Source organism: Rhinoderma darwinii, chromosome 1 (assembly GCF_050947455.1).
Source record: "Rhinoderma darwinii isolate aRhiDar2 chromosome 1, aRhiDar2.hap1, whole genome shotgun sequence".
Lineage (NCBI taxonomy): Eukaryota > Metazoa > Chordata > Amphibia > Anura > Rhinodermatidae > Rhinoderma > Rhinoderma darwinii.
In genome coordinates this window covers 256,616,464-256,643,167 of record NC_134687.1, presented here as the reverse complement: position 1 = coordinate 256,643,167, position 26,704 = coordinate 256,616,464, and the positions used below count along the sequence as shown (strand labels likewise).

The window sequence follows — 26,704 nt, the reverse complement described above, 5'->3', positions numbered from 1 at the left end:
ACACATTCCCTAAAACAGGCCTTGGCCACCAGTATAATTTGGAATTACTTTTGAAAGCAGCCATGTATGTGAATAGAGATAACAGTAAAATAGCGGAAATTCACTACTACAGTAAAGGAAAAGCCAAGTATTTTTTAATAAAATCATAATAATAAATTTGGGCTATATTAGGAAGAATTCTGGGATTTTGGATTGAATATATGGGTCAAACGCTTTCTTATGTTCGCTCTGTCAACCAAAAATACCAAGAGACTTTTCTGCAGCACAATTTAAACCTAAGCCCCATATAGCTATAGCCCCTGAATGCTCATTCCTTCCTACGTGAAAATGAGGGGCTTAAATGCGTCACAGCCGCGCGCCTCTATTAATACGTTAGTGACGTCAGGTGCCGGCCGGCTTTGCCTGGGCGCGGCTTTTTCCACGCCCCGTTGTCCACTTTTCTCATAGTGCTGGAGGGCGTCAAGTGGGCGGTGTCATCGGCCCGATTCTCGCAGACAATTGACTACCAAGTTTTACTAACAAAACACCGGAAGTTCTCTTCGTCTAATCGTATCAATGGAAGGGGAAGCAAGCCCCGCCCACCCGTCGCTTGAAGGCGGAAAGATTTCTGTGCGTCTGCTGTGGGCTTTACCCTATGACATGAACGCACACGTCGCGCGGCAAACAAAGGGGGCGACTGGCGGGAATGAGCACGAATCGGGAACGAGCACCATAGACAACAGCGGCATGGAGGATCCCCGGGGGGAGGAGGAGCCGGGCGGAGAGGGCCCCCGGGGGCCACAAGTAGGAGACACATCAGGAGAGACTGGCACCCGGGGGCCAAATACGGAATTCATAAAGCGAGAAACATCGCAGTCGTTGTCACATAATAACAGTGACACTAAGTATATCGCCCACATGCCAATGCACAGTTTTGGCCATCAGGTTTCCCACACTACCGTAGAGACTTCCAATAAGCATATTTATAATGAAGCTCCGTGTCCTTCACCACAAACAGGTTGTAAAATGTTGCCTGCCAATAAAAGGAGATTACTGGATACAGCAGACAGCATAGAGCCGCCACAAGAAGCGCACAGCCCGGGCCACCCACTGACACCACAAGAAGCTGTGCCCTCACCCATTTCCCATGGAGTCAGGGATACCTCTTTTCTCTTCCCTGCTGCCTCCAGCACTGCGTGGGTTACGGCCGATGAGGACTTTCCTCTGGTGCTGGTCCCGTTCTCCGTTTTGGGACTAAACGATAATGCAGTTGAAGATGAAGCTTTGGGTTCGGGGCCTCCAAGTCCCGGGGACGTCTTTGGAGAGATAACTGCTGATCATCTGCTGTCCCTAGGTGTTGGCAGAAGAGGAGTCAATATGACTGAAGGTGTCCCTGTGCCCACTTCTGAACACGTTGCAGAGATTGTAGGGAGACAAGGTGAGTGTAGGAACCTGGGTACATGTGTTCTGAGACAGGTGATGGGTCGGACGAGAAGCCTTCTGGATGTTGCTAGAATGGCTTGTTGGCATCTTCATATAATCGATCCAGTGACCTGAGAATAGGAGAAGTCTCTGTGGTGAAGAACATCATGTTCTTCTGCCCACTCACTCCATCAACCTACATATGCCAATGATGGTTGGTGACACAAGTAGGAAAACTAGTAATAATGTATTTAAATTGGTTCTGACCAATTGATCTTGGGAAATAGATTGAGACCTTACCCATTTTTAATATAATATAATGGGCATATGTCAGGCCCATTATAGGTTTTGTCCACATTCTGCAAAACCACAAACTAGATATGAACACATGATATCAAAGTGTTATCTTTATTGAGCAAAAGAACCACAAATATGACCGAAGATTTATGCATTATCTGAATCAATAAAACGAAGAGTAAAAATCTAGTTCCATTATAAATGTTTAAAATGGTTTTCCCGCAAAACTCATAGGGTATACATGTGTGATTGCTGGCGGTCCAACCGCTGGGATCCCCAGCGATGAGAACACAGGAACGAAAGTCCCCCAAAGTATCCCATGAGAATGGAGCGCGTGCTTGGCCAGCGCTCAATTCATTTTATTGGGACTTCCAGGACCGCTGACTTCAGAAGCTCCAAACAAATGAATGGAACGCTTGTCGAGGGACCCCCAGCGATCACACATGTGGATTGGAATACATGTGTTTGTAGGAAAACTCCTTTAACCCCTTCCCGACATCCGCCATATGTATATACGGCGCACGTCAGGTGGGGGAATATGGTGCTTATCGGCTGTGTGTTACAGCCAACACTTCAGGTTATCGAGTGGGATCCCACTTGTTTAACCTGTTAAATACTGCGGTCATTTATGATTAAAAACAGGGGTTGGCCCCCTGTAACGTTCCAATGGGCCCCCGCAACGTGATTGCGGGGTTCTGTTGGTTGGCATGGCAGCCTGGGGGCCTGATGAAGGCCCCCAGGTCTTCCATCTTTATTCTCCTAGGAAGCCCTGCCTCTGGCGAGTGTCAGTATCACAATATACTGCAATACATTAGTATATCATGCAAGCATTCCAACACTGGTTTAAGTCCCCTAGGGGGACAAGTAATAAACAGTAAAATAAAGTGTTTTTATACAAAAATAAAGAAAATTCAAAGTTAAAAAAAACACCTTTCCGATTTGACTCAAGTACAATGTAAAAAAATTAACATCACTGGTATCAACGCATCTGTTAAAGTCTGAACTATTACAATATATCATTACTAGTATAGTAAATCCGTTACACGGGTTTGCTAGCAAATGGAACGCAGTGGTCTGTTATATATATATAGAATACTGCGGTGGTCTGTTATATATATATAGAATACTGCGGTGGTCTGTTATATATATATAGAATACTGCAGTGGTCTGTTATATATATATAGAATACTGCGGTGGTCTGTTAATATATATAAATGCTCTCCATAGCTGCCCCCACAGTATAATGCCCCCCATATCTGCCCCATACAGTATAATGCCCCCATAGCTGCCCCCACAGTATAATGCCCCCCATAGCTGCCCATACAGTATAATGCCCCCATAGCTGCCCCCACAGTATAATGCCCCCCATAGCTGCCCCATACAGTATAATGCCCCCATAGCTGCCCCCACAGTATAATGCCCCCATAGCTGCCCCCATACAGTATAATGCCCCCACACAATATAATGCTCCACATAGCTGCATCCACACAGTATAATGCTCCCATAACTGCCCCCCACAGTATAATGCCCCCCATAGCTGCCCCCATACAGTATAATGCGCCCATAGCTGCCCCTATACAGTATAATGCCCCCCATAGCTGCCCCCACATTATAATGCCCCCAATAGCTGCCCTCATACAGTATAATGCGCCCATAGCTGCCCCTATACAGTATAATGCCCCCATAGCTGCCCACATACAGTATAATGCCCCCATAGCTGCCCCCACAGTATAATGCCCCCAATAGCTGCCCCCACAATATAATGCAACCCTATAGCTGCCATCATATCAGACAGCCCCCTCCCATACCCAGTGTAATCCCCCCATATGTGCCTTATAGAAAATAATAACATAATTACTTACCTATCCCCGTTCCCCCGATGAATGAGGTTCGCTCTGATTGGCCACGGGTCTGAGGCCCCATGCACACGAACGTAAAAACGCCTGTAATCACGAGCCGTAATTACGGGCCCATAGACTTCTATTGGCCACGGGTACCTCCCCGTATGCTTACGGGAAGGTGCCCGGGCTGTTGAAAAATATAGAACATGTCCTATTTCAGGGCGTAATTACGGCACGGGCAGGCCCATAGAAGTCTATGGGGCTCCCGTAATTACGGGGGACTACGTGTGTGCACCCGTAATTACGTGAGCGTTGCTAGGCGACGTCATGGGATAATCACTGTCCAGGGTGCTGAAAGAGTTAACTGATCGACAGTAACTCTTTCAGCACCAGGGACAGTGACTTCCGATCACAATATAATCAACGTGTAAAAAAAAAATAGAAGTTCATGCTTACCCAGAACTCCCTGCTTCTTCCTCCAGTCCGGCCTCCCGGGATGACGTTTCAGCCCATGTGACCGCTGCAGCCAATCACAGGCTGCAGCGGTCACATGGACTGCCGCGTCATCCAGGGAGGTCGGACTGGATGTCAAGAGAGGGACGCGTCACCAAGACAACGGCAGGGTAAGTATGAATTTCTTTTACTTTTACCTCGGAAAGGGCTGTCCCTTCTCTCTATCCTGCACTGATAGAGAGAAGGGGCTGCCCATTAGTGCAGTGCAATTTTGCAGCGAAAACGTGCCCGTAAATACGGGTGGAATACTGGTGACACCGGACCCGTATCTATGGGCACGGGTCCATAAATACTGGCGCAATATGGGTCGAATACGTGTGACCAAGGACCCGTATTTACGCCAGTATTTACGGGAGGGAAAAAATACGTTCGTGTGCATGAGGCCTTAGTCCCGGTTTTGCTGCTTGTTGATTGGATGGCAGAATACAGCTGTCTGTCATGGCCAAGGTTCGCTCTGATTGGCTGCGGGTCTTAGTCCCGGTTTTGCTGCTTGCTGATTGGACGACAGGATACAGCCGTTAGTCATGGCCACAAAGCCGAAGAGGACTTGCTACAGCCCGGGCCTGAGGTTTGACACCACCACAACTAAGCTCTCCATAAAGGAAAACATAAGTGAGTGCCTCCAACGGTCTTTATTATATATATTGAGCGAGAACGTGGTGTCCAATCAACTGTGCCTCGGAAACCACGTGATTTATCTGAGCTTCGGACACCACGTCCTTCTCGGTTATATAATAGATTTAGTCCGCACGGTGAATGCCATAAAAATGAAAAACACCAGAATCGCGGTTTCTTGGTCCCTTCATCTCCCCAAAAAAATGTAATAAAAAGTGACCCGAAAGTTTCATGTACCCCAAAGTGCTACCAAAATAATCTACAACTCGCCCCGCAAAAAATAAGCCCTCATACCGTTCAATAGACGGAAAAAAAATAGTTATGGCTCCCAGAATATGGCGACAAAACTCAAATTTTATTTTTAACAATCAGTTTTTTCCTTGTAAAAGTAGTAATACATAAAAAAAACTATATAAATTTGGTATCACTGTAATCATATTGATCCGCAGAATAAAGTTAACATGCAGTTTTTTACCACACAGTGAACGCTGTAAAAACAAAATCCCCCAACAGATTGAGGAATCGCTGTTTCCCAGTTTCCCACTACATTATACGGTACAATAAAAGGTGCCATAAAAATCTACAACTCGTCCTGCAAAAAACAAGCTCCCATACGGCAACATTGATGGAAAAATAAATTATGGCTTACAGAAGGTGGGGAGGAAAAACGAGTTCAGGGCAGGGATAGACATCCTTGGAGAGATGGAGATCTACTGTTGTAACTTAACCCCTACATGCACCACAACGTAATAGCGCATGTGGTGCGGGGGGTGATGTTTGGAGCGGGCTCACCCGCTGTGGCCATTCTGTACACAGCGGGTGTCAATTGTGTATTACAGCTGACAACCGGGCCTAATGGCCAGGAACAGCGATCGCGCTGTTCCTGGCAGTTTAACCCCTTAGGTGCTGCGATCAATTACGATCGCAGCATCTAAGACTAAAGAAAGAGGGAGCGCCTCCCTCCACGGCTGGATTCACACGAGCACATTACGTCCGTAATGGACGGAACGTATTTCGGCCGCAGGGACTCCTAGCATCGTACATAACTATGATGCTAGGAGCCCGGCTCCCTGCAGGACAACTGTCCCGTACTGTAATCATGTTTTCAGTACGGGACAGTAGTTCCACGGAGAGGCAGGGACTCCTAGCATCGTACATAACTATGATGCTAGGAGCCCGGCTCCCTGCACTGTGTTCGGTCCGGGACTTGCGGCCGAAATACGTTCCGTCCATTACGGACCGAACATGCCCGTGTGAATCCAGCCTAACAGTTCGTCGCCGTCATCCCCCGCGACGAGATCGGGGGCTGCTGATGGTTGTCATGGCAGCACAGGGGCCAAATGAAGGCCCCCAGGACTGCCTTTCATCATCTCCTGTTAAGCCCTTGCCTCTTGCAGGGCTTAACAGGAGCCTGTAAAAATTACAATTTACTGCAATACGTTGGTCCCCTAGGGGGATTAATGAAATGTGTAAGAAAAAAAAGTTAAATAAAGTTTTTAGTATTGTAAAATCAGAGTATTATATAAACACAATTTCAAAAATAAATTTTTAATACCGAAATGTTGTCCTACTGAAAAGTATGTACAGTATATGCACCCAATACTTGGTCGGGGCTCCTTTTGCATGAATTACTGCATCAATGCGGCGTGGCATGGAGCTCGATCATCCTGTGACACTGCTGAGGTGTTATGGAAGCCCAGGTTGCTTTGATAGCGCCCTTCAGCTCGTCTGCATTGTTGGGTCTGGTGTCTCATGTTCCTCTTGACAATACCCCATAGATTCTCTATGGGGTTTAGGTCAGGCGAGTTTGCTGGCCAATCAAGCACAGTGATACTGTGGTTATTAAACCAGGTATTGGTACTTTTGTCAGTGTGGGCAGGTGCCAAGTTCTGCTGGAAAATGAAATCAGCATTCCCATAAAGCTTGTCAGCAGAGGGAAGCATGAAGTGCTATAAAATTTCCTCCTGCTAGACGGCTGCACTGACTCTGGACTTGATATAACACAGTGGACCAACACCAGCAGATGACCTCGCTCCCCAAACCATCACTGACTGTGGGAACTTCACACTGGACCGCAAGCAACTTGGATTGAGTGCCTCTCCACTCTTCCTCCAGACTCTGGGACCTTGATTTCCAAATGAAATGCAAATGAGCGGCTCCGATGGTGCAGGGGAGGGTGTCCTGTGCACTTTCCACTAGAAGGTCAGTGAGCCTCCGATGTCAGCAGTAGCAGCCGGATTCCCTGCGCGGTGCACGGAGCCGAGGTAAGTTGTGGCCACTCAGAATGCCCCGCCTCCGGAAGTTTTCTATGTTAACGTTTATATATTTTTTTAACATTGTTTTAGGGAAAAAATGGGAAAAGGTTGTTTTTTTTAACTTTTAATATTTTTTATTTTTTTTGGAACATTCTAAAAATGTTTATTTAACAGTTTTTTTTACTTTTTTTTTTATTAGTCTGCATGATATACTGCAATGCTAATGTCTTGCAGTATATCGTGACTCTGACAGTCTCCTTTGAAGCCCTGCCGTAGTACAAAGATGGCAGACCTATGGGTGTTTATTAGGCCCCCAGGCTGCCATAACAACCACTGTAAGCAGCCGATCATGCCACTGGTGGTGGGGGGGGGGATGAGATGGCGTGTTTGAGGGGGTGCCCCCCTGATTCTAACAAATTAAATACTGTGGTCGCGATTGACATTTAAGGTGTTAAACGGGCAGATGTCAGCTGTATCTTACAGCTGACACCCTGCGGTAATGGCAAATTTAACTGCAACGGCAACCGAAGGTCTAATAGTGGCCTCCCGGTCTGCCTAGTACGGAAACCTTCCGGGCCCCGCCCGGAGTCGGGGCCTAAAAGGCTTCCTTAGCTGTTGGCAAAATGGTGCCGGTTCAGGAGATGAGCCTGCGTCATCAGCGGTGGATGTCAGCTGTATGTTACAGCTGACATCCACCTGTAACGGCAGGAATCGGAGCTAGCTCCGATCCCTGCCATTAACCCCTTAGATGCAGGGATCAAAAGAGATTGCTGTATCTTAGTGGTTGGCAGCAGATAGGCAGCTCTGCCCTGCAATCGCAGGGCTGCCGACTGCTGCTATGGCAACAGGAGGCCTAACAATGGCCTCCTGCTCTGCCATTAAGGAAGCCGATTAGGCCTTGCCCGGAGGCGAAGCCTAATCTGCTTGCTGTCAGTGAATGACAGACAGATCTAATACATTAGAATAAAAAATCTGACAGTGGGACCTTCAAGTTCCCTAGTGGGACTAAAGAAAAGTGTAAAAAAAAGTTGTAAAAAATATAATAAAAGTTTAAAGTAATAAAATAAACCACTATCACCCTTTTTCACTTATCAAGTCTTATTATTGAAAAAAATTAAATAAACCATACATATTTGGTATTACCGCGACCGTCACGGCCGGAACTATAAAAATCTTATGTTATTTATTCCACGCTGTGAGCTGCGTAAAAAAACCTGAAAAAACAATGCCAGAATTTCTGTTTTTTGGTGACTTCACCATACAAAAATTGAGATAAAAAGTGATCAAAAAGTCGCATATATCCAAAAATTCTGGTTCTCACAACAGGGCGACAGAAAAAATACATTCTTTTTACAAAAGTAATTTTATGGTGGAAAAAGTTGTAAAACATAAAAAAGTACTATAAATTAGGTATCGCCGGAATCGTACTGACCAGCAGAATAAAGTTAACATGTAATTTATAACGCATGGTGAACGCCGTATAAAAAAAACCTAAATAACTATGCCAGAATTGCTGTTTTTTGATCACCTAGCCTCTCAAAAAATAGGATAAAAAGTGATCAAAAAGTCGCTTGTACCCCAAAATGGTACAAATAAAAACTACAGCCCGCAAAAAAAAAGCCCTCCGTGTATGAAAAAATAAAATATGTTCTCCAATGAGGCCCCATGCACACGACAGTATTTTCATCTATTCCGAAATAGTGTCCGTAAATACAGTCCGTATTCCATCCGTATTTACGGATCGGTACAAAAAAGAGAGAGGTTGCTAATGATGTCATTAACATGTTGCCTAGCAATTCTTCCGTAAATACGGACGGTTTACGGATGCACATCAGTAGCCGTCCGTATTTACGGAAGCTTCCATAGACTTCTATTGAAGAGTCCTTGCCGTAATTACTGACAAGAATAGCACAGGTTGTATAATTTTTTCAGCACGGACACCCATCAGTAAAAATACTGAAAGGTGACCATGGCCAATAGAAATTAATGGGTCCGTAATTACTGATTAAAAATACTTTTGTGTGCATGGAGCCTAAGGCCCCATGCACACGACCATATTTTAATCTATACCGAAATACTGTCCGTAATTACGGATCAGTAGGCATCCATATTTTATCCCTATTTTAGCAGGCTTCATGCACATGACCGTGCCCGTAATTACGACCCGTAATTACAGCCGCGGACAGCCAGCCGTTTTTACGAGCCGTGCTCTCATTATAAAGTATAGAAGCACGGTCCGTAAAATAAAAAAATTGGACATGTCCTATTTTTTTCGGCAGGTTTCTACGGCACAGACACCGTCCTGTACAAATACGGGAAGGTGTCCGTCGGCCATAGAAATGAATGGGCCTGTAATTACGGGCGATTTTACGGTCATGCGCATGGGGATAAATCAGGAAATAAAAAAATATGCAGTTATGCAGACCCGAGGGGAACATTTCTTCTGTTTCAAGAGGCAATTTATCAAGGTCCTAAAATTAGGGAACCAGGAAGCATAGGGCCCAAACATATCTGCTAGAAGCAAGGGTGCCCGTATTATACCAGGACAACACTTTCCCAGCAAAATTCCCCAAACTGCAAAGGTGCAGAGTGTGGACCAAAAGGCGATAAGGCCCCATGCACACGACAGTATTTTCATCTATTCCGAAATACTGTCCGTAAATACTGATCCGTAGGTATCCGTATTCCATCTGTATATACGGAAGGGTGTCCGTAAATACGGTCCATATTGCATCCGTATTCCATCCGAAAATATATACGGATCTTTACAAAAAGAGGCAGGTCGCAAATGATGTCATCGATGCTTCCGTAAATACGGACGGTTTACAGATGCACATCAGTGGCAGACCGTATTTACGGAAGCTCCCATAGACTTCTATGGAAGAGTCCTTGCCGTAATTACTGACAAGAAAAGGACAGGTTATATAATTTTTTTCAGCACGGACACCCATCAGTAAAAATACTGAAAGTTGTCCGTGCCCAATAGAAATGAATGGGTCCGTAATTACAGTCCGTATTTACTGTCCGTAATTACTGATGAAACATACTGTCGTGTGCATAGTGCCTTAGGCCTCATGCACACGACCGAAGCCATGAGCACGGCCGTGATTTTCGGGTTGGCCAGGGGCGGAGTGTCACCCGCGAGCCACCCGCAAATCGCGGGCCGTGCACATGGCCGCGGCCATTATTTGCTATGTTACGGTCATGTGCATAGCCCCATAGGAATGAATGGGGCCGCAATTGTCCTGTGGATTTTCGGGGGAATTGCGGCCGCAAAAGCACGTTCGTGTGCATGGGGCCTGAGGCTGTAAAAAACCTTTGTTTTTGCGGACCGCAGTTGCGGTCTGCAAAAACGGAACCGTTCACTTACATTGAACGCGGACACCTTTCCGTATCGCTATGGATGAGTGTCCGTTCTGCAGAACTGTGCCGGAAATTATGGAGCATGTCCGTTCTTGGTCCGCAATTGCGGCACGAACTCCTCCATAGAAGTCTATGGGGGAAGCCAAAATTGTGGATGGCTACGTAGGTGCGTCAGCAAATACGGATAACTATCCGCAAATACAGAAGTGTTGCTAAGCGACACAAAGGGGATTTCCCATCAACCAGGCCTCTTTTTTTGCAGGTCCCTATATACGGATGCACTACGGACCGTATTTGCGGATACCGTTCAGCAGAAATGGGTACGTTGCTGATGATTTGCTGATGACTATACAGCAATACGGAACCGTATTTACGGTGTGCAGGGGGCCTAAGGAAGGACATTTATCAGTGCGACACTAGCCTGTGCAGAAAGGATTGCTTCACAGCGTAACAAATATCTATGGATTATTTTATTGTTTTTTTTTACCCCATTATTATACCACCTTATTATGCCCTAATGCACTCTGCCCAGCTTACATATGCCCCCACATTATAAACTGAAATACCAGTAAAACTCCAAACAACAACTACTACCAAGCAAAATCCACGCTCCAAAAGCCAAATGGTGATCCCTCCCTTGTGAACCCTACAGTGTGCCCAAATAGCCGTTTACTTCCACATATATGGCATCACCATACCCGGGAGAATCCTTTTAACAATTTTTGTGGTGTGTGTATCCAGTGGCACAAGCTGGGCACAACATATTTGCCACTAAAATAGCATATCTAGGGAAAAAATGTTAGTTTATGACCACATGGGTATTACCGTACTCGGGAGAAATTGCTTTACAAATGTTGTTTTTTTTTTTTCTTTCTTTGAGAAAATTAAAAATGTTGAGCTAAAGCTACGTCTTATTGAAGAAAAAGGATTGTATTTTCACTGCCCAATTCTAATAAATTCCATATAACATCTGTGGGGTCAAAAGGCTCACTACACCCCGATATGAATTCCTAAGGCCTCATGCACACGACCGTATTTTTTCACACCCGTAAATACTGGCGTAAATACGGGTCCGGTGTCACACGTATTCCACCCGTTTTGCACCAGTATTTACGAACCCGTGCTCGTAAATATGGGTCCGGTGTCACACGTATTCCACCCGTATTTACGAGCACGTTTTTGGCAGCAAAATAGCACTGCACTAATCGGCAGCCCCTTCTCTCTATCAGTGCAGGATAGAGAGAAGGGACAGCCTTTTCTGTAATAAAAGTTAAAGAAATTCATACTTACCCGGCCGTTGTCTTGGTGACGCGTCCCTCTCTTCACATCCAGCCCGACATCCCTGGATGACGCGGCAGTCCATGTGACCGCTGCAGCCTGTGATTGGCTGCAGCGGTCACATGGCCTGAAACGTCATCCAGGACGTCGGCCCGGATGTCGAGAGGGACGCGTCACCAAGGCAACGGGCGGGAGACCGGACTGGAGAAGCAGGAAGTTGTCGGTAAGTATGAACGTCTTTTATTTTTTACAGGATAGGGGATACATGTCTTTTGTTTATGGCAGAGCGGGGAGATACCTCCCCGCTCTGCCATAGTTTTCATTGTAGTCCCGGCGGTAGTTACGCCACTGGGCTGTGGCCTGCAGACCGGGTAGTCCCCTGACCTCGCCTCACCTCGCAACGCTCCCGTAATCACGGGTGAACACACGGAGCCACCCATGATTACGGGAGCCCCATAGACTTCTATGGGATGCCCGTGCCGTTATTACGGCATGAAATAGGGCATGTTCTATCTTTTTTAACGGCACGGGTACCTTCCCGTGAGCAAACGGGAAGGTACCCGTGGCTAACAGAAGCCTATGAGCCCGTTATTGCGGGTCGTAATAACGACCCGCAATAACGGGTGTTTTTACGGTCGTGTGCATGAGGCCTAAGGGGTGTAGTTTCCGAAATGGGGTCACTTGTGTCGGGTTTCCACTGTTTTGTCCCCTCAGGGGCTTTGCAATTGCGACATGGCCTCTGCAAACCATTCCTGCTAAATGTCATCTCCAAAAGCCAAATAGCGCTCTTTCCCTTCTAAGCCCTGCCGTGTGTCCAAAAAGCCGTTTATTACCACATGTGGGGTATTGTTTTACTCGGGAGAAATTGCTTTAGAAATATTGCAGTGCTTTTTCTCCTTTAGTCCTTGTGGAAATGAGAAAAATTTGCTAAACCTACATTTTCTTTGAAAAAATGTAGATTTTAATTTTCACGGCCTACTTCCAATAATTTCTGCAATAAACCTGTGGGGTCAAAATTCTCACACCTCCATTAACAATTCTTCCAGCCATGACTCATGTTTGCAGATATGAGCAACCTATTTTAAGTCTAAGGGTATGTTCACACGGCCTATTTTCGTCCGTTTTTCGGGCCGTAAACGCCAGAAAAACGCCAGAAAAATCGGAAGCAGAACGCCTCCAAACATCTGCCCATTGATTTCAATGGGAAAACGGCACTTTGTTTCGACAGAGCGTTTTTCGCTGCGTTTTTTTTACGCGTAAAAAATGGCTGCAAAAAAGAAGTGCAGGACACTTCTTGGGACTTTTTTGGAGCTGTTTTCCATAGATTCTAGTGAAAAAAGCTCCAAAAACGGCTGTAAAAGACGCTGCGAAAATCGCGATTGGCACAAAAAATATCTTAAACTCGAGCTGTTTTCTCTTGAAAACAGCTCCGTATTTTGAGACGTTTTTGACTCTGCGTGTGAACATACCCTTAATGAGCAAGCAATTTTTTTAGCTGTTCTATCGCCGCATTCAAAGAGCTATAACTTTTTTCAATTTTGTCAGTCAACATAGCTGCATGAGGGCTACTTTTTTGCAGGACAAGATGTAGTTTGTAATGGCACCATTTTGGGGTACTTATAATTTATTTAACTTTAATTAACTTTTTTGGGGATAATAGAAGACCTGAAATGTTACCATTCTTTTTTGCGTCTTAATTATACGCAGTTTACCGTGTGGTATAAATAACATAAATTTTTTCTGCAGGTCATTACGATTACGACGATATCAAACGTATATATATTTTCTTTTTATGTTTTTTTTTTTTAAATTCGGTTTATTTATAAGATTTAGATACAAATACATAGGCGAAATAGCCAAACAATCAACATAAACAGTCAATCAATATACATCTTTACAGTTCAGACATATTAGCACAGTAGATATACAAGACAGAATCACAAAATAGGAACGGTAATCATATTACACATTCTTTTTTATGTTTTACTACTTAAAAACAATTTTCTTTTATGTCGCCTAAAGTTTTATTTTTTCTCCGATGTAGCTGTATGAGGACTTATTTTTTGCGAATGACTTGTAGTTTTATTAGTACCCTTTTGGCACGACTTTTTGATCGCTTTTGATCACTTTTTTTAAAATGTATTTATATATTTTACTGCGTTCACCGTGCATGGTAAATAACAATAGTTTTATAGTTTGGGTCATTATGTACACGGCAATACCAATTATGTGTAGCTTTTTACTTAGTTGTTTTTTCTATTTTGTAGGGAGAAAAAGTGGGTTTTTTCATTAAGTCCCACTATGTGAATGTTTGATCTCTTTTACAATACACTGCAATACTTCTGTATTGCAGTGTATTGTGCCTGTCTGTGTAAAACCGCAATTAGTGTAGGCAGACCTGGGAGCCTTTGGACCATCGGCACCCCGCAATCGCAACGCGAGTGTAAGAGAGTGCCGCCTCCCTCTGAAACCACTTAGATGCCACGGTCGCTATTGACGGTGGCATCTAAGGGGTTAAACTGACGGGATCGATTTGAATTCTAATCCTGCCCACTAGAGCGGGTGCCTGGCTGTCTTTAGACAGCCTGACAACCGCTCTATCTGCCACGGGTCACCCATGCCGGGCTTATGTCACAGCCCTGCCTTTTCATGGCGCTGTGGCAGAAGTACCCTTAATGACCGCCGTAAAAACACGTATTGGTGGTCATTAAGTGATTAAACTCAATCAGTAGGCGTGTCCACAAAATAATTGTAGCAATTTAGAGTGCCTGCATAGTCACAGCCCCAAACTTTTTTAATGAACGGAAAGAGGGCGCACGGCGTGCGCGTGCAGTGGCAATTTTTTCCCCCCAATGCTGAATTGCCACCCAAGCCACACACGCTCAGCTTTCTCCAGCAGACCTGCGAAATAAACAACTCTACAGAGCGCTACTCAACTCAGAACTACAGGTGGGGATAGAATGCAGGAGCAGGCATCCTGGTATACGTGCTGCACAGTGTGAAACTTTCACGCTGGCAGAACAGTGATAGAGCAAGAGGGGGACTGGTGATGTGGTGGGTCACAGAGCAGATGGCTCCTGAGTTAGGACGCAGTTTTCAACTTCGACGTCCTGAAAAATACAATTGGGAGAGATCTCTGCCTTTTTTGTCAGGGCTATAGACTTTGAATGGAACGGCAGGGTGCACGCTCAATCATCGCTCTATTCAACCTCTTCCATGCCGCGGTTTTGCCGCTGGGGGACTGGCGATTGCTGGAGGTCCCAATGGTCAGAACTCCACCTGTCTAGCATTTATCACTTATCCTGTGGATAGGTTGAAAAATGCTTTACACTAGAGTACACAAGGCCCCGGGACCAGATGGGTTACACCCTAGAATTCTTAAAGAGCTTAGTTCAGTTATTTCTGTGCCCCTTTTCATAATATTCAAAGAATCTCTAGTGACTGGTATAGTGTCAAGGGACTGGCGCAGCGCAAATGTGGTGCCTATTTTAAAAAAGGGCTCTAGGTCTTCCCCGGGTAATTATAGACCAGTAAGCTTAACATCCATCGTGGGGAAAATGTTTGAGGGGCTATTGAGGGACTATATAGAGGATTATGTGACAATAAATAGCATTATAAGTGACAGCCAGCACGGTTTTACTAAGGACAGAAGTTGTCAAACTAACCTAATCTGTTTTTATGAAGAGGTGAGCAGAAGTCTAGACAGAGAGGCCGCTGTGGATTTAGTGTTTTTGGACTTTGCAAAGGCATTTGACACTGTCCCCCATAGACGCCTAATGGGTAAATTAAGGACTATAGGTTTAGAAAATATAGTTTGTAATTGGATTGAGAATTGGCTCAAGGACCGTATCCAGAGAGTTGTGGTCAATGATTCCTACTCTGAATGGCCCCAGGTAATAAGTGGTGTACCACAGGTTTCAGTGCTGGGACCACTATTATTCAACTTATTTATTAATGATATAGAGGAAGGGATTAATAGCACTATTTCTATTTTTGCAGATGACACCAAGCTATGTAATATAGTTCAGTCTATGGAAGATGTTCATGAATTGCAGGCAGATTTAAACAAACTAAGTGTTTGGGCGTCCACTTGGCAGATGAAGTTTAATGTAGATAAATGTAAAGTTATGCATCTGGGTACCAACAACCTGCATGCATCATATGTCCTAGGGGAGCTACACTGGCGGATTCACTTGTTGAGAAGGATCTGGGTGTTCTTGTAAATCATAAACTCAATAACAGCATGCAGTGTCAATCAGCTGCTTCAAAGGCCAGCAGGATATTGTCGTGTATTAAAAGAGGCATTGACTCACGGGACAGGGATGTAATATTGCCACTTTACAAAGCATTAGTGAGGCCTCATCTAGAATATGCAGTTCAGTTCTGGGCTCCAGTTCATAGAAAGGATGCCCTGGAGTTGGAAAAAATACAAAGAAGAGCAACGAAGCTAATTAGGGGCATGGAGAATCTAAGTTATGAGGAAAGATTGAAAGAATTAAACCTATTTAGCCTTGAAAAAAGACGACTAAGGGGGGACATGATTAACTTATATAAATATATTAATGGCACATACAAAAAATATGGTGAAATCCTGTTCCTTGTAAAACCCTCTCAAAAAACAAGGGGGCACTCCCTCCGTCTGGAGAAAAAAAGGTTCAACCTGCAGAGGCGACAAGGCTTCTTTACCGTGAGAACTGTGAATCTATGGAATAGCCTACCGCAGGAGCTGGTCACAGCAGGGACAGTAGATGGCTTTAAAAATGGGTTAGATAATTTCCTAGAACAAAAAAATATTAGCTCCTATGTGTAGAAATTTTTCCTTCCCTTTTCCCGTCCCTTGGTTGAACTTGATGGACATGTGTCTTTTTTCAGCCGTACTAACTATGTAACTATGTAAGAGTACCCCTTTTAAAAGGGAACCAGTCAGCGACTTTATGCTGCCCTCTCTGACATGCTGATTTCTGCAATCTGTCACTTATGTGTAAATGCGCTGTGAATTTTGAAAACATACAGTTCATACATTAATGATACATTAATTGTTGCAACTCGAAGCGAGTTCTGAGAGAAAGGAGCATTTATGAGCTGTCGCTCCCCTCCAGTCACTAATCGAAGGAAGGGTGTCCGTGCCGTGAAATATGGAGCATGTCCTAATTTTAGGGTTTTACGGGCCATGCTCCCATACTTTGTATGGGAGCACGGAATGACAATGCGCCCCGCGGGTGTTGGCGGCCGGCCGTGCCCGCAACCGCGGGCCGTGATTACGGGCACGGCCGTGTGCATGAGGCCTAAGGCCCCATGCACAGGACCGTATTTTCATCTATCCGCAAATATTGTCCATAAAATACGGATCCGTAGTCATCCGTAACTCATCCGTATATACGGAAGGGTGTCATTACGGTCCATATTGCATCCGTATTTGATCCGTTTGTACGGATCCGTAAAAAAAGGTAGGCTGCAAATTGTGTCACCAACATGTTGCATAGAAATGACTGGGTCCGTAATTACGGTCTGTAAATACGGATGAAATCTAAGGCCCCATGCACACGTATTTTTCATCAGTAATTACGGTACATAATTACAGACAGTGATTACGGACCCATTTATTTCTACTGGCCACGGACACCTTTCAGTATATTTACTGATGGGTGTCCATGCTGAAATAATTAAACAAACCTGTCCTATTCCTGTCAGTAATTACGGCAAGGACTCTCCAATAGAAGTCTATGGGAGCTTCCGTAAATACGGACAACTACTGATGTGCATCTGTAAACCGTCCGTATTTACTGAAGCGTTGCTAGGCAACATGTTGAGGACATCATTTGCAGCATCCATCTTTTTTTTTTTTACGGATCCGTATATATACAGATCCAACATGGTTTCAATAAAGACCGTATTTACGGAAACCAATCCGTAGATACACATGAATTACGGAGCCTTATTTACGGACAGTATTTACTGATAGATGAAAATATGGCCGTGTGCATGGGGCCGAATAGGGAGCAATCTGTCAATTATTAGCAGCTGGGCAGGGGGAACAGCAGCACATGAATATGCCGGAGTCCTCTCTATCAAAGAGTAAGGCCCCATGCACACGAACGTGTTTTTGCGGCCACAATTCACCCGCAAACCTGGTGAATTGTGGTCCCATTCATTTCTATAGGCCCATGCACACGACCGTGGTTTCCACGGTCCGTGCATGGCCCATGAGCCTGAACCGGAGAAAGAACGGACATGTCTTATTACGGCCGTGTTCTGCGGTCCAGGCTCATAGAACATATTGGCCATGTGCACGGCCTGCAATTTGTGGGCGGCTTGCGGGTGACACTCCGCTGCCGGCCGACCCGAAGAAAACGGCCGTGCACATGGCTACGGTCGTGTGCATGAGGCCTAATTCTTCAATTTGATACGGTCTCAATCAGAATGGCTACTTGACAAGCAAGGCCTTCAAGGTTTACCCATACACATGACCTCTCTGCGGTTTTACCAATTATGTTTGGACTGCCAGCGTGCAGATGGAGAAATCCTAAAACATTCATTCCTCTCTATCAAAGAGTAAGGCCTCATGCACACGAACGTGTTTTTGCGGCCACAATTCACCCGCAAATCTGCTGGTGAATTGCGGTCCCATTAATTTCTATGGGCCCATGCACACGACCGTGGTTTCCACGGTCCGTGCATTGCCCGTGAGCCTGGACCAGGCTCATTGAAACGAATGCACACGGCCATGTGTGCGGCGCGCGATTTGCGGGCGGCCCACGGATAACATTTCGCGGCCGTCCGAGATGCAAATTACGGGTCGTGCACACCACTTCGGTCGTGTGCATGAGCCCTTAGTTCACAAAAACAGCTGAACTTTTACACATAGGTGACAGATTGCTGAAATCCACGTCTGTCACTACTACGCTGATGGATGGTACTGCACCTTTTACATTACTTAGTTATTTTTCTAAATGCCCACATTGATGCTTGTGTCTCCTTCCCCTTTTGTACCCACGTACCAGTTATGCCTGCCGTCTTCCCTGCCCTTCTGTTCCATCTTGCTGTCTTCTATTATGTCCTTGTGGTTGTGCCTCCAATTCCGGTGAGGGAGAGCAGTTACTGAGGTGGGGGAATGCAGCTCCCGAGACTACAAGAAGCAGGGCAGCAGAGCTTTTATATTAACAGCGCTCTGCATTCGCCGTGCTCTGGTGCTGATTGCCTTACAAGAGGGGAACCATTCCCCCCCCCCCCTCCTGAGGTGTAGGGAAGGGAGGACTGCGGACCAGTGTTCAGGAGAACATGACAACGCAGCAGTTAGGTGAAGTCCACACTTGGCCTGCAACCTAGGGTCTGGCCACAAGTAGCGGGCGGCTTAGATACCAAGCTGACATGCGCTTTTACCACCAACCGTTACCCCTTCCCGAGATCCACCATAAGGTATGGAGCGGGCTAACTTGCTGAGCCCGCCCCATAAGATTAGCGTGTCGGCTGTATGTTACAGCCGACACTTCACTGCAACAAGCGTTTAATCCAGGGGTCTCAAACTCGACCGGGTAAGTGGGCCACATATATAAAAAATGGGAAGTTGACGGGCCGCATTACTTTCAAATTTGATACAGTAAAAAATTATTGTTAATCAATTAGTTATTTGAACTACTATAACACTATATTACTATAATACTAATACTACATTACTATAATAATACCGCTAGTAGGGATGTCACGATACCAGAATTTGGACTTTGATACCGATACTTCATTTAGTATTGCGATTTCTATTCCAATTCGATACTTTGCCAACAGTAATAATAAAATAAAAAGTTCTTCCATTTTCTGATGTGAGGCGCGAGGTGTGATGATGAATTTAACCCCATCATGTTTCTCAGTCATAATGGGTTAATGTGTGAGGTACATGATGGGGTTAATTACTATTAATGTGATGCACACTTTCATGTGTTACTATACTTAGCTGTGCATGAAACAACGGTATCGAACTGTTTGGGGATGCACAGTATCGAAGATTCGATGCATCGTGCATCCCTATATGTATGTGTGTGCCCCGACCAAGTATTGAGTGCATATACTGTACATACTTTTCAGTAGGCCGACATTTCAGTATTAAAAATCATTTTTGAAATTGGGCTTATTTAATATTCTCATTTTCTGAGACACTAAATTTTGGGTTTTCATTAACTGTTAGCCATAATCATCAACATTAAAAGAAAAAAACGCTGAAAATAGATCACTCTGTGTGTAATGAATCAATATAATATAGGAGTTTCACTCTTTGAATTGCATTACTGAAATAAATTAACTTTTTGATGATATTCTAATTCATAGAGAAGGATTAGTGTGTGTGTGTGTGTATATATATACATATATATATATATATATATATATATATAAAATGTTTTTTTTAACACTGCAGCCTATGAATGACATATGCCACTTTTAATACTCTTCTCTTTTCATAGGGTGTAAAATTAAAGCTCTTCGGGCCAAGACTAATACTTATATCAAAACCCCTGTCCGTGGAGAGGAGTCTATTTTCATTGTGACTGGAAGAAAAGAGGATGTAGAAATGGCAAAATGTGAGATCCTTTCAGCAGCTGAACATTTTTCAGTTATAAGAGCCACCAGAAATAAAATGAATGGAATTCCAGGATCCACACGGGCACCTCCAAACTTGCCAGGGCAAACTACAATTCAAGTTCGTGTCCCATACCGCGTAGTTGGTCTTGTGGTAGGGCCTAAAGGTGTTACTATTAAGCAAATTCAACAAACTACTCACACTTACATTGTAACACCAAGCCGAGACAAAGAACCTGTTTTTGAAGTTACAGGAATGCCAGAAAATGTAGACCGAGCACGAGAGGAGATAGAAGCTCACATTACGATACGGACAGGTTCTCTGGTAGACATCCAACCAGATACCGACTTCCACTCAAATGGTAAAGTTGTTTGCATGGACTTGCTAGGGGGAGGCATAGGAAATTTAGGGTCCAAGGTGCCAGCTTCACATCGAGGTTCTAGCGGTACACGAAATGAAACTTTGCGTAGCTCGTCATTAGAGAGTCCCTACCATAGCATCGAAGGCAGAGAGCAATGTGCTGGAAGTCCTTTCAGATCAGTCCTTTGTGGAAACCTTCCACTAGGCGGAGAAACCAACACTGGGCCGCCTCTAGTAGGTATAGAATATTGTGAATTTGGCCTTGAGCATCTTGCCCTGGATGTAAATACACCTGCAACCATTTGGTCACCCTTTGAAACAGCAAATGGACATCTCCAGAACTTCAGTGAGTGTCCAGCTCACAGGAGAAATAGTGGGTTCCATGGATGTGCTACTCCTTTGCTCTCCCCTACTCTGCCCGATAATGGTATTGGGCTTGATCATCCACTGGCATGCAGGATTCACAGTGATCTAGTCAGTAGTTTTTCATGGATGCCAAACCAGGGATCTTTTTCTTACAATGGTGGCTATTCATCCTCCTCCTCTCTTCCTACCCGTTCATCAGTGGCATCAGGTTCTCCCACTGACTCAAGCAGCTCAGAAGGCCAGCGCAAGAGTGGACGAGACTGTGTAGTTTGCTATGAGAATGAGGTCACAGCAGCCTTAGTGCCTTGTGGGCATAACCTCTTCTGCATGGAATGTGCCATCCGGATCTGCGGGAGTGCATTACCAGAGTGTCCAGCCTGCCATTCCCCTGCCACACAAGCAATCCGCATCTTTTCCTAACTTTATATTTAGCCAATAACACTAGCCAAAGCTTAACATTTACTTTGTTCTATTTTGTTCCCCGTTACAGTTTTGAATAGATGACTAATATGTTGAGATACAAAAGGTAGAGTGGGTGAAGCTTACAAAAACGCTTCATATGTTTACAGAAAGCCCATTTTATTTCCCTTGAACATTAGGATATCTGGAGAACACAACTGCAACCTTTTATATCTAATACAGTTAGAAAAGTCTCTCTTGTTACTCCAATAGTGTCATCTCATGTGGGGTATGGGTGTATATTAGAACTGCATAAATTCGATTTTGAGTGATGATCGGTTTGTTGAATTGCTAAATCAGATCCTTGCAGCAAAAGAGAAACAACCACTTCTTAAAACATTCAATATAATACAATTCTTGCCATATATTGTACAGTTTTCTGTATATCAAAAATATCCCCTCCCCCTTACTTTGTATGTAGTGAGATTGTCTGTTAACCCGCTGACAATTCTTTCATTACAAATAATTGTTATAACCACTAGAGGTTGTAGTGGGGGGGGGGGGTAATTGATGCCTACCGTTTGGCATAGTCCAATTACTTATAGGCCTTGAGATTTAGTAATAACACCTGCTCCAGACTTTCTTTTTCTTTAAATGATGAATAGTTGACAGTTATTCCACTTAATAGTATGTAGCGGTTGTCACCTTTTTTAGTATGATTATGGAAATCATAAGTTTTGTATTTTAGGTACTAGTGCTGGCATCCTATCTATGTTACTGTCAATATGCCGATATACTCTTTATTACATTTTTCTATGTTTACACTTGCGTTTTTTCTTTTCTTATCGGTTTATGTTTGATGGACAGAATAGGGTAGCTGACCCCTTATATGTCATATCTGTTATGGCTCCTGTAAAAATGGAAGCCACGACTGACGCCAGTGTGAATAGTGTCTTCCTGTCAGGGCCTGTTCACATCTACGATGAAGGCTCTGCTAGGGGCCTCAGTCACACATCCGGCCTATAATACCAGAAACAATAGCGCAGCATGCTGTGATATTGTTTCTGGTAAAACCACAGATACCACGAATGAAACCCAACAGAACCAATTAAAGTCAATGGGTTCCGTCGGGTGCCGATGGTTTCTTTAATGCAACCAAACTGGCACTTGTGGTAATTTAGTTGTTCTGCTCCTCTGACGCAGCAGAACAACAGAAACACTGATGCATGTGTGTACAGGCCCTTACTGTGGTGTTGTATTGGCATATTTTGATTGTATACTACTGACAGAATATCCACGCTTTTACCAAAATCTTTATTGCAGTATTAAGTCAATTCAAAAACAAGTTTCACTAAGATTGGGCACTGCTGTGATTTATCTGAATGTTTTAGGATTTCTCCATCTGCACGCTAGCAGTCCAAACATAATTGGTAAAACCGCAGAGAGGCCATGTGTATGGGTAAACCTTGAAGGCCTTGCTTGGCAAGTAGCCATTCTGATTGAGACCGTATCAAATTGAAGAATTAGGCCTCATGCACACGACCGTAGCCATGTGCACGGCCGTGATTTTCGGGTCGGCCGGCAGCGGAGTGTCACCCGTGAGCCGCTCGGACATCGCGGGCCGTGCACATGGCCGCATCCATTATTTTCTATGAGCCTGGACCGCAGAACACGGCCGTAATAAGACATGTCCGTTCTTTCTCCGGTCCAGGCTCCTGGGCCATGCACGGACCGTGGAAACCACGGTCGTGTGCATGGCCCCATAGACATTAATGGGGCCGCAATTCTCCCGTGGATTTTCGGGGGAATTGCGGCTGCAAAAGCACGTTCGTGTGCATGGGGACTTATTGCATAACAAAAATAATTTACTTTATGGATTAACACTGATATATTTGGCCTGCGTCATATAATATTTCTAGGATTGCTAATAAAGAGATAAAATGCTTTCGAAAACAAAAAGTCAGATGAGAGCAACTTCAAAGTAGTACGTTAATCCTTCTGAATGTTACATTTTTTTGAGGATAGATTGGCAAATGGGAATATTTTTGGTACAGTAAATTTAAATCTGTTTTATATTACATATTTTTATCGAATACGTATTTTGCATAAGTGTATATTTTCAGGAATAAAGCAAAATGAACACTAAAGTTTAACGGTTTAAGGTTATGGATGGGTTGTTAACTAAATACAAATGACTACTATAGTAGTTACTGTTTTCATAGTGATTTAGAAGGGTAAGATATTAATAGGACAATTCTATATTCTTCCCATTGCCACCACCTATTGTAATGCTATTAGATGTTTGTACCCTTTTCTTTTTTCGGATCACCAAAAATTGACTTCGGCTTTCAATCGGCGCATTTCTAATTACCATTGAGGTTTGCTTCCTAAATTAAATATTTTAGTTAACTCCATTTTCTGCATTCTTTGTTTTAATAACCTAGGGATTCATTAGCACATTCAGCTATTGCAGAATTTAAATCCGCAGCATGTCAATTTATGCTGCGTTTTCTGTTGCAGGTTTTCCTTATTGAATTCAATGGGGCTGCAAAACCCGCAACAGAAAGCCAAGTGTTGCGACTTTTGTGGCAGAATTGCAGCAATTCCGACGCAAAAATCGCAACTCAGAAAAAAACAACAAATTATACTTACCCAGAACTTCCTGCTTCTTCCCCCAGTCTGGCCTTCCAGAATGACGTTTCATCCCATGTGACCGCTGCAGCCAATCACAGGTTGCAGCGTCATCCGGGGAGGCCGGACCGGCCAGCAAAGGAGGTACGGCATCACCATGACAACGGCAGGGGGAAGTATGAACTTTATTTCCCTCTACCGCTACTTGCCGGAGCAGAAATTCCGCCCGAAAAAGTGCACTACAATCTGGTGTGATTTTCTTTGGACAGAATGTGCTGCGGGTTCCAGGTTGGATGCGCTGTGTATTTTTACGCAGAGCATCCGACCTGTGGGAACCCGGCCTAAGTCTTCCAGCACTGAAATGTCTATGAAAGAGCTTGATGTTGAATGTGTTTTTATTGGAATTAAGGGTTATTCCCAACTCAGATGTTTATGGCATATCCACAGGATACATCATAAACGTCTGATAGATGCAGGTCACATAGCTGGAAGCAAAATCTATCAGATATTTATAGCATATCCTGTGGATGTGCCATAAATGTCTGGGTTGGGAGTAACCCTTTATTTTTTTTGCTGGCTTCTATTAGTGAAATTTCGATTATTATAATCTGTTAAACTGTGCTGGAGAATGACTGAAAATTCTGTGGTGCATTGCATAAAACCATGGTTTGTTGCATGGGGACACAGATAACTGGTTCCTAAAAAAAACAAACACGTGGGTTTCTTTTCTTAATCTAATGAGTAAAGTAAATGGGAAAATATTGACCATAGCAGCCATTGAGATTGCAGCTAACAATTTTCAAAAGCAGGCTAGGGAATTAAAGCTGTGACCTCATTGACTACAAAAAATGTATGACATAGGTTTCTATTGGGCCTTCCAAAAGCTGGATGATTTTTTTTCAAACTTTTAAAATGTGCATGTGTGGGCTCCAACACCCACGTATTGCAACTAAACTGAAACAAATACTGCATTCCAATGTAAATACGTTTTTATGATAGAGATTTGTTATTTATATATTTCTGTTTAATGTTAACCTCGCACGGCAGCTGTTGTCACTGCTGGTGGGGTACGCAGCACGTTGTTCCTCAGGTGACCAAAACTCATGAGTGGTTCATTGGTGAAAATGTTTGTTTGTTTTTGTTTTGTTTTTATTGGGGCTGTGGGTGTAAGGCTGGGTTCACACGAGCACATTAACGTCCGTAATGGACGGACGTATTTCGGCCGGAAGTCCCGGACCGAACTCAGTGCAGGGAGCCGGGCTCCTCACATCATAGTTATGTACGATGCTAGGAGTCCCTGCCACTCTGCAGGACAACTGTCCCGTACTGTAATCATGTTTTCAGTACGGGACAGTAGTTCCACGGAGAGGCAGGGACTCCTAGCGTCGTACATAACTACGATGCTAGGAGCCCGGCTCCCTGCACTGAGTTCGGTCCGGGACTTCCGGCCGAAATACGTGCGTCCATTACGGACGTTAATGTGCTCGTGTGAACCCAGCCTAATAGTGAACATTTGAAAAAAAAAAAAAGATTTTTATTTTCAAGAGTATTAAGCAATGTTTTAATCCTGAACTTATTTACATATACAGTACCCAAATGGGTGTTAATAGTTAACAAAAGTTTTTATTTTTTTGTAATGTAAAACTTTCTTTAATAATAAAAAAACATGTTTTATATAAAAAATTTCCGGTCTCTGATTTATTATTAAGTGCACGTGCAAATTTACCAGAGTTGTGTAGGCTACTAATTCTATGCGGTCACATAGAGTAATCTAAAATGTGCATCAGTTGAAGGAAATATTGTGATTTCTGGACTGTAATAGGTCAAAATGTTTTGAGAATAAAAATTAGCTGGAAGTGAGTCCAGAGGCAGGACCTAATATGATGCCTGTCAGTGTCAAACTGACATGTATAATACCCTGCAATCAGTGTTGCCTATAAGGTGGCCACGCACCTTCCACAGTCCGCCCGCTCACTAAAGTTTAAAGCCCACGCACTGTCACGGGTGACGGGCGGATGCAGTGGCGTCGCTGGCACCGGAGGGGGCTCTGGTGCTAGCAAAAGCCACATTCACTTGTATGTGCATCCTCAGAACGCAGATACAAATGAATATTATGGGTTGCAGGTCACGTTAGGCCTTCAGCCTATAAGGCGCCGGGAAAACTCCTTGCCTAGGCTGGCGTGATGATGTCACATCATCACGCCGGTCTGTGCATGCGTCCCGCACGAGAGGCAGTGTAGTACTCCGTCTGTCGCAGGGGGCGGAGCAAGGTAAATACAATATATTTTTTTCTGAGGGCTGTGCGGTAATATACAGGGGGGGGGGGTTGCTGTGTTATAAACCTACAAGAAACCTCAAAACAAGGTAGAGAAGAAGGGGAGTCCCCAACAAACCTCAGAAACAACCTAAAAAGTACACAAGCGCAAGGGACATAACACCCCAATGGAATATAAGGATAAATCACTGTTGGATGGAATTTTGGCCCACTCCTCTTTGCAGATCATCTGTAAATCATTAAGATTTCGAGGCTGTCGCTTGGCAACTCGGATCTTCAGCTCCCTCCATAAGTTTTCGATGGGATTAAGGTCTGGAGACTGGCTAGGCCACTCCATGACCTTAATGTGCTTCTTTTTGAGCCACTCCTTTGTTGCCTTGGCTGTATGTTTCGGGTCATTGTCATGCTGGAAGACCCAGCCACGAGCCATTTTTAATGTCCTGGTGGAGGGAAGGAGGTTGTCACTCAGGATTTGACGGTACATGGCTCCATCCATTCTCCCATTGATGCGGTGAAGTAGTCCTGTGCCCTTAGCAGAGAA

General features: G+C 44.3%; 1 protein-coding gene across 1 annotated transcript; it reads left to right on the top strand.

Annotated features, from left to right (window-relative positions):
* The first annotated feature begins 425 nt into the window (after positions 1–425).
* On the top strand, positions 426–21,624 carry MEX3D (mex-3 RNA binding family member D). The gene is made up of 2 exons (XM_075863640.1): positions 426–1,417; positions 20,017–21,624. The coding sequence occupies exons 1-2, from the start codon at positions 556–558 to the stop codon at positions 21,276–21,278; spliced, it is 2,124 nt and encodes a 707-aa protein (XP_075719755.1). The 5' UTR covers positions 426–555; the 3' UTR covers positions 21,279–21,624.
* The last annotated feature ends 5,080 nt before the right edge of the window (positions 21,625–26,704 follow it).